General features: G+C 35.8%; 4 protein-coding genes across 4 annotated transcripts; 2 read left to right on the forward strand and 2 right to left on the reverse strand.

Moving 5' to 3' along the window:
- Nucleotides 1–595: 595 nt before the first annotated feature.
- BX664DRAFT_22214 (transcriptional activator of glycolytic enzymes-domain-containing protein) lies at nucleotides 596–1,382 on the reverse strand. Its single transcript, XM_051540158.1, has one exon. It carries the CDS (start codon nucleotides 1,283–1,285, stop codon nucleotides 680–682), a length of 606 nt encoding a protein of 201 aa, XP_051405063.1. The 5' UTR covers nucleotides 1,286–1,382; the 3' UTR covers nucleotides 596–679.
- Nucleotides 1,383–2,321: 939 nt separating this feature from the next.
- On the reverse strand, nucleotides 2,322–3,310 carry BX664DRAFT_22223 (uncharacterized protein). The gene is made up of 2 exons (XM_051540159.1): nucleotides 2,702–3,310; nucleotides 2,322–2,618 (listed from the first exon to the last, which is right to left on the reverse strand). The coding sequence occupies exons 1-2, from the start codon at nucleotides 3,109–3,111 to the stop codon at nucleotides 2,555–2,557; spliced, it is 474 nt and encodes a 157-aa protein (XP_051405064.1). The 5' UTR covers nucleotides 3,112–3,310; the 3' UTR covers nucleotides 2,322–2,554.
- A 770-nt stretch (nucleotides 3,311–4,080) lies between these two features.
- Nucleotides 4,081–6,112, forward strand: BX664DRAFT_272732 (uncharacterized protein; the record flags this gene model as incomplete). The annotated part of the gene is made up of 3 exons (XM_051541192.1): nucleotides 4,081–4,867; nucleotides 4,956–5,746; nucleotides 5,818–6,112. Coding segments are annotated over exons 1-3 (1,602 nt in total), but the record flags the coding sequence as incomplete, so codon positions are not given.
- Nucleotides 6,113–9,837: 3,725 nt separating this feature from the next.
- On the forward strand, nucleotides 9,838–12,710 carry BX664DRAFT_321391 (bacterial low temperature requirement A protein-domain-containing protein; the record flags this gene model as incomplete). Its single annotated transcript, XM_051543291.1, has 11 exons — nucleotides 9,838–9,888; nucleotides 10,004–10,193; nucleotides 10,253–10,424; nucleotides 10,498–10,593; nucleotides 10,655–10,746; nucleotides 10,935–11,048; nucleotides 11,131–11,454; nucleotides 11,538–11,598; nucleotides 11,663–11,735; nucleotides 11,807–12,365; nucleotides 12,482–12,710. 11 exons carry the CDS (start codon nucleotides 9,838–9,840, stop codon nucleotides 12,502–12,504), a joined length of 1,755 nt encoding a protein of 584 aa, XP_051405066.1. The 3' UTR covers nucleotides 12,505–12,710.
- Nucleotides 12,711–13,028: the final 318 nt, after the last annotated feature.

Genomic DNA, 13,028 nt, shown 5'->3' on the forward strand with positions numbered 1-13,028 from the left:
GTTTAGAAGTTGATATAAAAAAGATAAAGAAAGGAAAAGACAAAAAAAAAAGGACAGAAAAAGAAAGAAAAAGAAAAAAAAAAAAAAGAGAGAAATGGCACTTTATATAGGTTTCACATGTGAAAAGAAATTTATTTGTATGTGAAGAAAAAAAGAAGTAACATTATGCAGTTTTACATTTATGAGGTCAATTTGTTACTGGAGTTGCCTATATCATATATTCATAAATGTGAGTACGTAAAAAAAAAAAAAAAAAAAAAAAGATCCATCATCCATCCATCAATATACTCTAATCGACATCTCTGGAGCGATATCTATAATAGTGGAAATGCGCTATTCATTTTGGGAAAATCCGATATTGTATTAAAATCAATGATGATGGTCGTATTTTGTTAAATATGATAAGAATAAATGGAGAAAATGAAAACGTTTGAACACAATCACAGTTTACTTTATTTTTGAAGCGATATTTTGACATATGTAGAGAGATTCATAAAGAAAAGAGCGAAAGTTCACAAAAAAAAAAAAAAAAAAAAAGACAACAATTGATATATGTTAAAAAAAGACTGAGAGAAAAAGAAAGAATGATTCAAAACAAATAATCCTTTATTATATATATGTAAAAAAAAAAAGTATAATACATTAAATAAAAAAAAAAAAAAGAAGGGAACAGAAGACGCTATATCATATCTTCATAGATCATGCATGGGTTTTCACCTAAGTAATGTAATGAATATCCATGACGGGCGCGTCGCTCCTCTGCACGTTCCAGGGCTGTTCTTGTCGATACATTCCTTTCCACAGAGTACTTGTTGATCTGGTCGATAATCCGGCGTCTTCGACTGTAAAACTTCCTTTCCTTGCTGTCCTTCCTCCACTGCGATCCCCAACGTTTTTCTAAATCATCCACTGCGTAACCACCAGCAAGCCCAACGTACCATTCTCTCCACAAGTCACCCAGTGATTTTAGAGCACGATTCATCCGGTAAAGAGGCGGCACCTGATCATCTGTATTTGGCATTGATGGTGAGGATGATGTTGAGACATGTTGATGAGAGGATGGCACTGGTGTTGAAGTTGCGACGATAGAGGAATTACCGTCATTGAAGTTGATGTTGAGACTGAGTGTTGCCCTTCCAGTCACCAACTGTGAGATGTAATCGTTTGTTGTAGATGATGTTGACCGATGAGCTTCCATTTTGACGTGATAGATCCTCGTGGATCGTTCGTAACCTTTGTTCGATGATTGGTACACAACGTTGCAATAAGAGTGAACTTGGATCATCTTCTTGAACAGCGATACCTAGAAGTTGACTGAAAAGGAAAAGATGAGAAGATCAGTCTATACCTACAATGCACTATCAAATCACAAAAAAAAAAAAAAAAAAACAACAACTTACGTTTTGAATTGCACGTACAATGGATCACTAAAAAACTGAAGAGTCCAAAGAGGATGGGTTGGGTACAATTGCATCATAAAGACAGAATCTTGAATAAACGATTTGCGGATAACAAACAGCATCTTCAGAAAAGCAACAGCGGCCACAGTAACTTCTATGTCATCATTACCATTCGGATTGAGATCTTTGGCCATAAGTCGGTCATACCACGTGTTGGCATCGGGAAACACCTTTCGACAAAGTTCTTCAGGAGGATCTAAAGCGGCACGGGGCAGAAAAAAGGAACCTTGACTGTTAGGAAAACCAGCCATGGTACGCATGAATTCTCTAGGCAAAGTCGTTAGGTAAGCACCATTCATTGTCGTGTTGTTCCACCCTCCTTGCTGTCGAATCTGATCTTCATTCACACCATAAACATGAGCCATCCGAGAACCACAGCCACGACCAGTATGAGTTGATTTTTTTGACCGAATATTTGCCCGTTCTAATGCACGTCGCACTGATTTACTGTGTGCCTCGTATGACCATTCGTCCGTGTTATTGTTTTGTTGAGCCTTAAACACCTTGATGTCGTACCAAGTCCTTGAAGAAATCATATTGGGAAACGGTTCGTTTTCGAAATGAAAGCGCCAAAAGAAATAAAAGCCTAGAGCCATGAAGGGACAGATTTCCACTCGGATATTACGCATACAACCCGCCAATTCCAATCGGTTGTGTCTGCTTGTGTCTGTTCGTTTTGCCTTGACGCATGATCATAACTAGAGCAGGACAATCCATACCTTGACGTGCCGCTTCATTTTCCAGATTGATCGTTTGGAGATCAGTCATTTCCAATTTGCGAATACTTTCACCGCGAAGAAGCATGTAATGTGAGAGAAGAAAGGCCAAAGCACCACGAAGTTGTTCACCATGACGTTGAGTTCTTGAGAGGAAAGCTTTCACCACATCGGCAACCTGGTCGTTGCTTGTGTATCCATCGGCCAACGTACCTTCACCACGGTCTTCATAATTTCCTCGGCTTACTTCATATTCCTTGTTTTTCACCATTTTCAGAAGATCTTTGACATAAGGCCTAGGGTTTGGATGAGAGTTTGCACCTGCTTGACGCTGTTGTTGATAAAGATCCACTATGGCAGCAGCATACTGTTGAACTGTTACGTACTTGATTTGCGTTTTGGTTCCATCCTTTCGCTTGTTACGAGAAACACGATCACGTACCTATTATATGGTAATTAAATAAGTAAAGTGTTAACATGACAATCTCCACACTCTTTTTTTTTTTTTTTTTTTTTTTTACCTGCTCTTGGAGGAAGAGGTTGAGCTTTTCACCAGTAACAAGTTCGCGGGACATAGGATCTTCGGGTAGAGTTGCACACCATTCGAGAAATTCAGCTTGCTTGGAACCATAGGCAGTTTTCGTGTTCTTGGGTCTTGCCATACGAGCCTCTAATTCACTTTCTTGCAAAGCACGACGAGATTCATAATTGTAGGATGCAAGATCAGTATATCTTCTTGGTCCAAGGCGATTAACGGAAGGAAAACAAGAAAAAGAAGAACCAGAAGAAGAACCAGAAGAACCAGAAGAAGAAGAAGAAGAAGAAGAAGAAGAAGAAGAAGAAGAAGAAGAAGAAGAAGAAGAAGAAGAAGAGGAAGAAGAAGAAGAACCAGAAGAAGAAGAACAAGAAGAAGAAGAACAAGAAGAAGAAGCCATATGTGTCGTTTGAAGTTTTAGTTTATTAAAAAAAAAAAAGAATTAAGAAAAGCAGTAAGGTACCGTCGAGTATTTATAGAGATGAAAAATAAACTATCAGAGAAAGGTACCAATAAAAAAGGTGAAAAGACAAAGTACCAATAAAAAATAAAAGGAAGATAAAAACGAATAAACAAAAAGAAAAAGGAAATTGAAAAATAATGCACACAAAAAGGGCATCCGCGGACTTTACATTTTTATAAAGGGAAAAATTTATTTGCGTCAAGTCCAATTATAGGTGGTGACTTGAGTCGGTGACTCTAAGGGACGAATCGTCAATAACCGCCATTATATTTCTTTCCTTCTTTTTCTTTTTATATTGACTTTATCAACTAGTAGTATTTTAGTATTGATACTTTTTATTTAATAAACCTTTTTATTTTTATTCCAACCAATTCGTTACCGGTCAATGTATTTGATTCCATCCTCTTTTGATATATCAATGTACTGTTATTTTTATTTTTTTTTGGATGCATTGTTTTTACTTTACGCACATCTTTATAGTAACTGAATACGTTTATACGACACTTGACAACAAAATGATACATTGTGACTTCTACGCAAAATGTTTTTCTTGTTTTCGAAGCTTACGTCTTGTCCTCTTTTCAACTCACTGTTTACGATCCTTATTCTTACTTTTTCGACAATACACCACCAACTTTTTCTTTTTTTTATTATACTCCATGGAACCTCTACAATTTGACCCATCTCATGTTTACTTTGGAATGACCAGAAAGGAAATTATTCTTTATAAAAAGCGGAAGAAAGCTGCTGCTCTTGGTAAGTAGACTTGTCCATGGAAGCAGGGTCCAATAGATATATTTATTAATCATTTATTATATTTTTTTTTAATATAGGTCTGCCCATCCACACTGGCTCGTCACCACCACCGTCCATCTCTACCTCCTCTACCTCCTCCTCCTCCTCCTCAGAAGAAGAAGAAGAAGAAGAAGAAGAACAAGAAGAACAAGAAGCAGGTCCCTCAAGACCAAGAGCACATAGGCGAACTAAGAAAAGACGGAAGCAATCTAGTGTACAAAAGGGGAAAAAGCGCTCAGCAAAAAAGCGTCGTCAAGATAGCTCTCGAAGAACAACAAGTAAACGCTGCAAATTCTGTGTTGATCATAATCAGTATGATGATGCTGTACCTCACTCATCCAGACGCGATCCTCGGTGCCCAAACCATTTACCAACAAAGGCTATGATGATACAAAACGTGATTGGCACTAATCAACGCTCTTTTACAAGAAAGATTGGCTTAGACAGCTTTATCAATCTACCACTACAACAAAAGCAAGCACTGAAAAATCAAATCCAAGAAGTTGTCGCCTACCATCGGGAACTAGTGGTGAAATCACATCTTTTTGTTACCTATTATATTTTGGACAAGTGCAACCGCAACCAACCCATATCAAAGAAGGTCTTCAATCAACAGTTCTGGTACAGTACATTCCAAGTTATCCTAAACAGACCAATCACCAACCGAAATGAAATGAACGAAGATTTACGCACTGATATCAACAACACTTTCAACAATTATCGGGAAACATTCGGTGAACTAATGCAGACGGCGGATAGACCAAAGAATCAAATTTACTCACACGTTTTGGCACATACGGCGGAACAATCAGCAACAAACTTTCTAAGTAACGTGGTGGAGAATTTCGAAAATCGCAGTATTGCCTTTCTGACTTTGCGTATCCAACAATTGGTGGAGGTATATCTTATTATATTATTATCCACATATAGAGTATCATGCATGGCTGACTGAACCAAATTATTTTTTTTTTTTTTCGGGGGAATAGGGCATAAACAAAGGTGATGCAAGAAAACTTGGTATTTTCGTATATGAAACTTTGGCAAATGATGACGCGGTTTTTCCTACTTTATCGCAAGAAGCACATAACTTGGATGGTGATGTTATTTTTAATTCGGTATCAACACTATTGGATGAAACGGATCTAGGTCCAGAACGTGTGACACTACATGCGATCACTGAAAATCCCCAGGTGTATCTACAGATTCTTTATCGAATGTTACAACATATAGAAGCATACAACAACAATGAAATACAGCTTGCTGCGGATGTACAGACAGAAGCCAACAGTAGCTGGGCATATAATGTGATAAAGAATATGGATGGATTGCAAACACTAGGAAGACGGCGTCGGTCTCGATTGGTGCGCAGAATTGTTAGTGCTGTGAACGACAATCAACCATTGGAAAGAACTTCAGTCGACTATATGGATGATGATTGTTTTGCTCAAATACACGAACTAATCATAACAACACGGCACCAGATCAACAACTCACTCATATATATTCAAAACTCGGAAGCTATTGATCGCGAAGAATGCTTTTTACCAGAACTATGGACTGTTGTGAAAAAGACCCGTGGATTTAATTTGGTTCCTTCACCATCGTGGGCATTCAAACATATTCAAATTGACAACCGGACCCTCAAGCAGTTGATCAGAAAATGTGGTGGCCTCGGATACGATTTTAGTGCGGAACGACATGCCAATGCTAACCAACTACAGAAGGATGCAATGGTTTTTCATTATGTGTTTAATTTTCGAAAACTGAATGGAATAAGGTAATCATCATTGTCTTCACTGATTCAAAACTTCTTTGTTCATTTTTTTTTTTTTTTTTTTTTTTTTTTAGGGATGCTATCTTCAACAACACTTTGACGACAAATGGCTACGAAGTCAGTGTACTTTTTCAAAAAGCAAACAGCGAAAATCAACTACCGGATCTGGAGCCTTCTGATTTCGAGGATTGGGAACTGGAGATATTCAAAGTGTGGGGTCTTGATCCTGGAATGAAAGAAATTTTTGTAGCAAGCGATGCATCTGACCATTTGGCGTATCATTCTCCTGCCGTTGGTGTTATGGATGTGGATTCTGACAATCATTCTGATCGTGATGACGGTGATGTTTCTGCTGGTGCTGATACTGGTACTGGAGTTATGGATGTTGACCCTGATAATCATTCTGGTGGTGCTGATACTGCCGTTGGTGTTATGGATGTGGATTCTGATAATCATTCTGCTGGTGATGACGGTGATGTTTCTGGTGGTGCTGATACTGGTACTGGAGTTATGGACGTTGACCCTGATAATCATTCTGCTGGTAATGGTGGTAACGTTTCTAGTGGTGCTGTTATAGGTCTTTTCGACGATGACGAAGATGATAGCCAGCGAAGTAATCAACATATTCGAAGTACAACTCGAAAATTCTCTACCGTCGAATTTTACACAAAGGCTGGTTTTAAATTGACAAACCGAAAGCTTTTAGAACAGAAACAAAATCAAGGCATCATAGAAATTGAATCAAGCATTCCATCCAAGAAGGTTGCATCACTGAACTCAATTAATTCATTTATTCGATCTTGTTTGCAATCCTCAACGCGACTCTTTGAATTCTATTCCCAAGATAGCTCAAGACTCAAGTTTCTGAATTATATTGGAAAACAAAGAACTGAGCAAGAGTGTGTAAATATCTTTTTAAACGGTGGGTATAAGTATGGCACATCTGGTTTACAGTCAAGACACCGACCTGCTCGACCTCCACGCTACACTAGACGCCGTCGGTATCGTCAACAACAACAACAACAACAACAACAACAACAACAACAACAACAACAACAAGATCATCATTATCATCCAGAAGAGTATCACAAAATCCCAGTTATTGCTTTCGGAGCTGCACAATTTTCCAACACAATGCGTGGACTACCTACCGGATTGGCTGGACGCTGTCGTGATATTTTGAAGAGTGCAGAACGCCGAGGTGAACTTATCGTCTTAGATGTCAACGAATACAATACGAGTCAGGTGTGTTCAAGATGCGGTAAAAAAGCTTTGGAAAATGTTTCTGCTAGCGTTGGCATCCAGCTTCGCAGTGTGCTCAAGTGTCAATCTTGTAGTACACTGTGGCAGCGCGATGTCAACGCTAGCAGAAACATCCATGGCATCACTATGTCGTCCATTCTTGGTGCTGGTCGCCCTCATATCTTCCGTCCTCCTGTCATATGAACTTTAATTTCTTTTTTTTATCTTATTCTTTTTTATTATTATTATTATTTTATCTTATTTTTTTTATCATCATTGTACAATCTATATTTTTTTTGTTTGAAATAAAGTGATATTTAATGAAAAAAAAAAGAATAAATACGAAAAAAGGAAAAAAGAAAAGTTAATGGATAAGTAATTATTTTTCTAGCTTTTGTTTGTTCTTCCTCTCCTCCTATTTCCTTACAGTCGTTGAGATTCAAGTAGATTTTCCATGTTGTGTTTTAGTGGAGAAGTTGGAAGAAATAAAAAAAAAAGTAGAGATAGAAAAAAAAAATCAACAGGAAATCGAAGAGGTAAAATGAATATATGAATCACACTTTTTTTTTCTTTTTTGATGAATAGATTGCTCCTTTTTTTTATTTTTATTATTATTCGATATATAATAGTCAATGATGATTAACCTGTTTTATCCTGCGTTCCAAAGCCTATCATCATAATAAGAACAAAAAAAAATAATTATAGATCTATATGGGCAATTTTCTTCCTTTCATTTTTTTTTTAAAAAAAAAGTTTTTGTTAAAAATACCAATTTGGGTCTGGCTGGGCAAGTTTTTTTTTTTTTTTTTTTTTTTTTTTTTTTTTTTTTTTTTTGTATATACCACTCTTTTCTACATATCTCGTTACCTACTCCTTTCCTTTTCTTTTTTTTTTTTTATTACAATATGTCATGTCCAATTTGTACATACTACTTGTTCGGGTATTTCTATTTTTTCTTTTTATCGGAACTGTTATCTGCTCAGACAATATATCACTACCTTCTCAACTCGATCACAACATTCACAATCAAGATATATCAGAACGACTTGATCAGATTCATGTTCCTTTATATGTAGCAACTCTACATGATACCAACAATAAAACGCGACCTACTGCACTAGATTATTCTGTTGTTTCAGTCACCAGTACTACCTCTTATAATTTTTGCAAAAGAATCGGAGGAGACCGAGGAGTGGCAACTTGTTCTTTTCTCAATCGACCATGGCAACTTTGGCTACGACAAATTTACCATTCGGCTCATGATGATCTTGTACGTTACCTTATCTCAATGCACAACTGGTCTGTGCGGGAACTTGGCTATCGATTCTATGATACAGTACAACGAGTACAATGGATATTACAAGATTGGCGACAGGCTCCTGCTTTGGAATGGCATCTTGCCAAATTACGATTAGTGGTACTCTGGAAACATTATTTCTCTGGTTATCTCTCTTGGCAACAAGGTTATGATGGTTCAAACAACGACGTTATCAACTTGGAAGGCAATGTACCGGATAATAATGGATGTTATCACGATGTATTAGGTACAACTTTATGCATGGATCAGCAACGACTATTGGACGAAAATGGTTTGAAACAAAGGGTGGATGCATTATTCGAAGAAATGACCTATGAAGAACGATCACACACACTTCGATTCCAACAACGTTTCATTCAATGGGCAACAAAAGCATCAACAATGACTACTCAAGCAATTAGTCATTCTCATTCACTATGGTTGGATCATATGCAAACGGCGTATCAATTTTTAGATGGTGCTCTTTCCCTTTCATCCCATAACAACAACAACAATAAAAATAATAACAATAATGCTTTATCCTGTCCGCATGTGATTTTTCCTTTCTCAATCTCTCCTTTTGGTACTTCTTTGGAATCATCTCTTTTCTCCTCCTCTTCTTCTTCTTCTACTTCTTCATCTCAAACGGTCAACCCATTTGCTTCCCAGCGCTTATCACATTCTCGCCCATCATACTCGGTTATTCGGCTTTTACCTATGAAACAACAAGAGACAAAATGCAACTATGGTTACGAAGATGACTTCACAGATAACAACAATGATAACTATGACAACAAGAAAAATGATCTGATATCCCAACCTTTGGAACAATATAATAATGCTCAATATCAGTATTTGCTGGATCGTCTACAAAAGGATATGATGAATCAATTGAATCGACTGGAAAAGATGATTCTCCAAGAATATTATAAAACCATGATCACGGCTTCTAAAAAAATTCAATCACTTCAACAAAAACAACAAGGACGCGAACATCAATACCATCACTACCATTATCACCAACAACAACCAAATTATTTGGCGCAACAAATGTATCAGGAACTTCGATTATATTTCTCTATATCACTAAGGCAACTTTATCAACAATCGATCGAAAAACTATTGGATGCAACCACATATTATGACTCTGTAGCAATGATCAAGTGAAACGTGCGTACGAGGAATGGGAGTGGGTGAAACAACAACAGGCTCGAAAATTACAGTATTCTCCGCATGATACTCATCCTTTTCTTCATTCTTCATCATCTTATATCAATGGGGATGGATTACAACAAGATGGTGATATCGATTATGATGCTCATTATCAACAATGGTGGAAAAACAAGAATTCCTGGCATATCCATCAATTACTTTCTTCGATAACAAAACAGTTTGGATATACATTTGATGATGACAACAATAATGATCTTTTATCGGCAGTCACCTCACCTCGTGACTCATTCTTGGATACTACTACGGCGAATAGGGCTATCATGTTTATCGGTCAACGAGCGGATTATGCCATTCAACATCATCGACAAACCGTACTACAGGAATGGAAAACCATTTTTCAACAAAGCCAATCATTGACCAATTAATGGATCTGGTAAAATGGACAAAAAGAGCAATCGCAATTGGATCTCCGTACACATGATAGAGAAAAAAAAATGTAACGTGTTTTTTTTTTCTTTTTATCTTTTCATTTTTTTTTTTTTTAATAGCTCTCACTGACTGCCGATGAAATTTTACGATTATACAAAGTGAACGATACTGATGAATTGGTAGAATTCTTCCATAGCACCAAACGCGACTATTCTCTCAAGATTCACAAAACTGTCAATTTGCATCAAAAAAAAGAAGAATTAAAGGCTGAAATTGAAGAAAAGAAGCAAGAACTTGAAGAGCGTGCTCGTAAGTTAACAATAAAAAAACTTACTTTCAATTTTTTTAATATATTTTTCTTTTTATAGATATCAAGTTGAGACAAAATACAATGGAATCGGAAAAAACTGTGGATAGTGGACCAGCTATAGTCTTGCCAGAAGGTGCCATTGAACTTAATTCAAATGTCTTTTTAGAACTTAAGGTCATTCAAGAAGAAGTAGAAACTCTACCAGAAAGTACTCGACGTCCCATTTTTGCGTAAGTGAGAAAAAATATTAGTTTGATAGGTGGATTTTCTGATCTCTTTTTTTTTTCTTTTCTTTTCCTACAGACTTCCTGATCCAGATTTATCGGATGAAATTGGACAAGGAACTTCGGCTACTTGGGTTGAATTATTCAGTGATGTGTTCTATGTGGGTTGGTTAAGGTAAAGAATGATTATGAAAAGAATATCAATAAATACTTATAGGTTGATTTTCTTCTTATAGTTCTTTTACTCATGCTCATCATATGGTGGATTCTTCGTCTCTGTCAATCTATGTAGGTTGGTTTGTAGTCATGTGGTGGACTTGGTGTTCTAGTGCTTTGTAAGTTAACAACTTGATAATTATATTTATGGGTAATATCAAGGATGATCAATACTTATCTTTTTCTCTGGTCATCTAAATAGATATTCTGCTCGTTATGATAATGGCGGTAAGTGGACAATAAAACTTATGTATCATATATGCTAAATATATTCTATTTTTTTTTTCTTTATTGATCTAGATGTTATGCATCATATTTACAAGATCATTGATCTTTGTGGTTTAATTGGTATGGCTGGTGCTTCTGATGGTTATGAAACTTCTTCTGCCAAAGGTTTTATTATTGGTTATATGGGTAATGATACAATTCATATATTTATTTAAATGTAAATACTGACAAGTCTACCTTTTGTTTAAAACTTATTATTGTAACATAGTTATGAAGGCTGTCTTGTTGATTCAATATAGAGTCGTTCTATGGGCTGCTACACTCTCTGGATCTTTTGCGCGTCGTCCACTTTCCATCTATGTTGCTGTCAATGCTCTAGCTATTATTCTTTGGGGTGTCTCCCTTTTGTTTCTGGAATCTGGTTCTTCAGCTGATGATGAAGCAAAACATAAAACGATTCGTCTTGCTCTTTGGTATGTTAGTATTGTTATCGAAGTATTGGTCAATATGTCTTTACAACGCTTCAAACAAGTCTCATTGGCTGCAAGTCATTTGGCTGAACGATTTGGTCTCTTTACTATTATTATTCTTGGTAATAAAAAAAAAAGAGAATGTCTTTATTACCAAAATCATCTCATCCTCTTTTTTTTTTTTTTTTTTTTTTTTGTTATTTAGGTGAAAACTGTATTGGTTTTATCAAGATGGTTTCTGAATCTCATGCTGAAGTTAGAGTTGTGTAAGTATAATACGTTTCTTATTATTATCATCATTATTTATTCACATTCATACTTTCCTTTTAGGGTGGCCAATATGTTTGGTTTGGTGATTATTTTCTTATTCTTCTTTATGTATTTTGATGATTTCTCCAAAGAGGTAATACAAGTAAAAAAGAGATGAATGGAAGCAATTCTAAATTATTATTATTATTTATTTATTGGATATAGATTCTCAGTGAAGTTCAAGTTAGTCAAATCTGGATGTACCTGCATTTCCCGCTCCATTTGTGTCAAGTGGCCTATGGTATTGCTATGACGGATATCATCACGGCATATAGATTGAAACTCGATATTCCTGAAAATGCAGCCCTGGCTTTCCATGAACAATGTCAACAATTAGAACATTCAACAACACAAGCACCAACTCAACATGCAGCATTCACTTTGGTAGAATCCTTGACTAGATCCTTGATGATGGCATCGACTGAAGCTGTAACTAGTGAAAGTACATCTTCTGATTTACTTAGTGCATGCGAAGAACTCGGCGGAAACAGCGATGGTTTAGATTATGTTTACAAGGCGTTTTGGATTACAGGTGGACTTATCTTATGTATCAATGCATTGATCAAGCTAGTGAACACGCCTGTTAGAGCAAAATGGTCGCGACTTATTTGTGGTTCAAGATTCCTGAATGCTATTGTCTTTTTCGGTTTGTCAGCTGCTTCTTTCTCTAATTTTAATGGTTTAGGAATGCTTGGTATCATGTTGGCTTGTTTGGTGTTACAATGTAGGTGTTGATAAAAAAAAAAAAAAAAAAAAAAAAAAAAAAAAAAAAAAAAAAAAAAAAAAAAAAAAAAAAGAGTATAATATCAGGTTTACTTATTCTATTTTTGTTTCTTATAGCTTCCATTGATCTTCTTGATTAGTTAGTCATATTCTTTATTCTAGTATTTATACTCCCCCCCATCCATACACCTTGTATTTATACCTTATAGCTTTAGACAATGATGGTACATGAAAAATCAATTGTACCATTCTTTTTTTTTTTAAAAAAATTAAATTCATTTTCTTCTTCTTTGAAAAATAAAAAAACTCTTTATGTTTCAATACGGAAAACATATCCTACATCATTCGTGGAAAATATTCATGCTAATTAGGATGATAGAGAGAAAGCATAGCATTACTGATACTCATCTTTTTTTTAATTTACTCTATAAATGCGATCCTAAACATCGCGCATAGTAAAGTGAAATAAATTGTTCCATCACATATCGCTTTTCTCCTATCTAGGCTAGAAAGCATATACTGTAATAGGTAGATTTACCTTTTTTTTTGTAATAAACATAATTATTAGGTCAAATAGGTAGAATTTAGGACTTCTATATAGAGTTGAATAAAAATTAGGTTTTCTAGGTAGAATTTAGGGTTTCTATGTAGAGTTGAATAGAAA

This window comes from Halteromyces radiatus (genome assembly GCF_025201355.1).
Source record: "Halteromyces radiatus strain CBS 162.75 chromosome Unknown BX664scaffold_1, whole genome shotgun sequence".
NCBI lineage: Eukaryota > Fungi > Mucoromycota > Mucoromycetes > Mucorales > Cunninghamellaceae > Halteromyces > Halteromyces radiatus.

Excerpts from the sequence above, each read along its gene's own strand:
- BX664DRAFT_22214 (XM_051540158.1), bottom strand. The coding sequence starts at position 1,285 with ATGATCCAAGTTCACTCTTATTGCAACGTTGTGTACCAATCATCGAAC.
- BX664DRAFT_22223 (XM_051540159.1), bottom strand. The coding sequence starts at position 3,111 with ATGGCTTCTTCTTCTTGTTCTTCTTCTTCTTGTTCTTCTTCTTCTGGT. Across the intron at positions 2,619-2,701 it reads CTCAACCTCTTCCTCCAAGA|GTACGTGATCGTGTTTCTCG; the intron begins GCAGGTAAAAAA and ends ACCATATAATAG.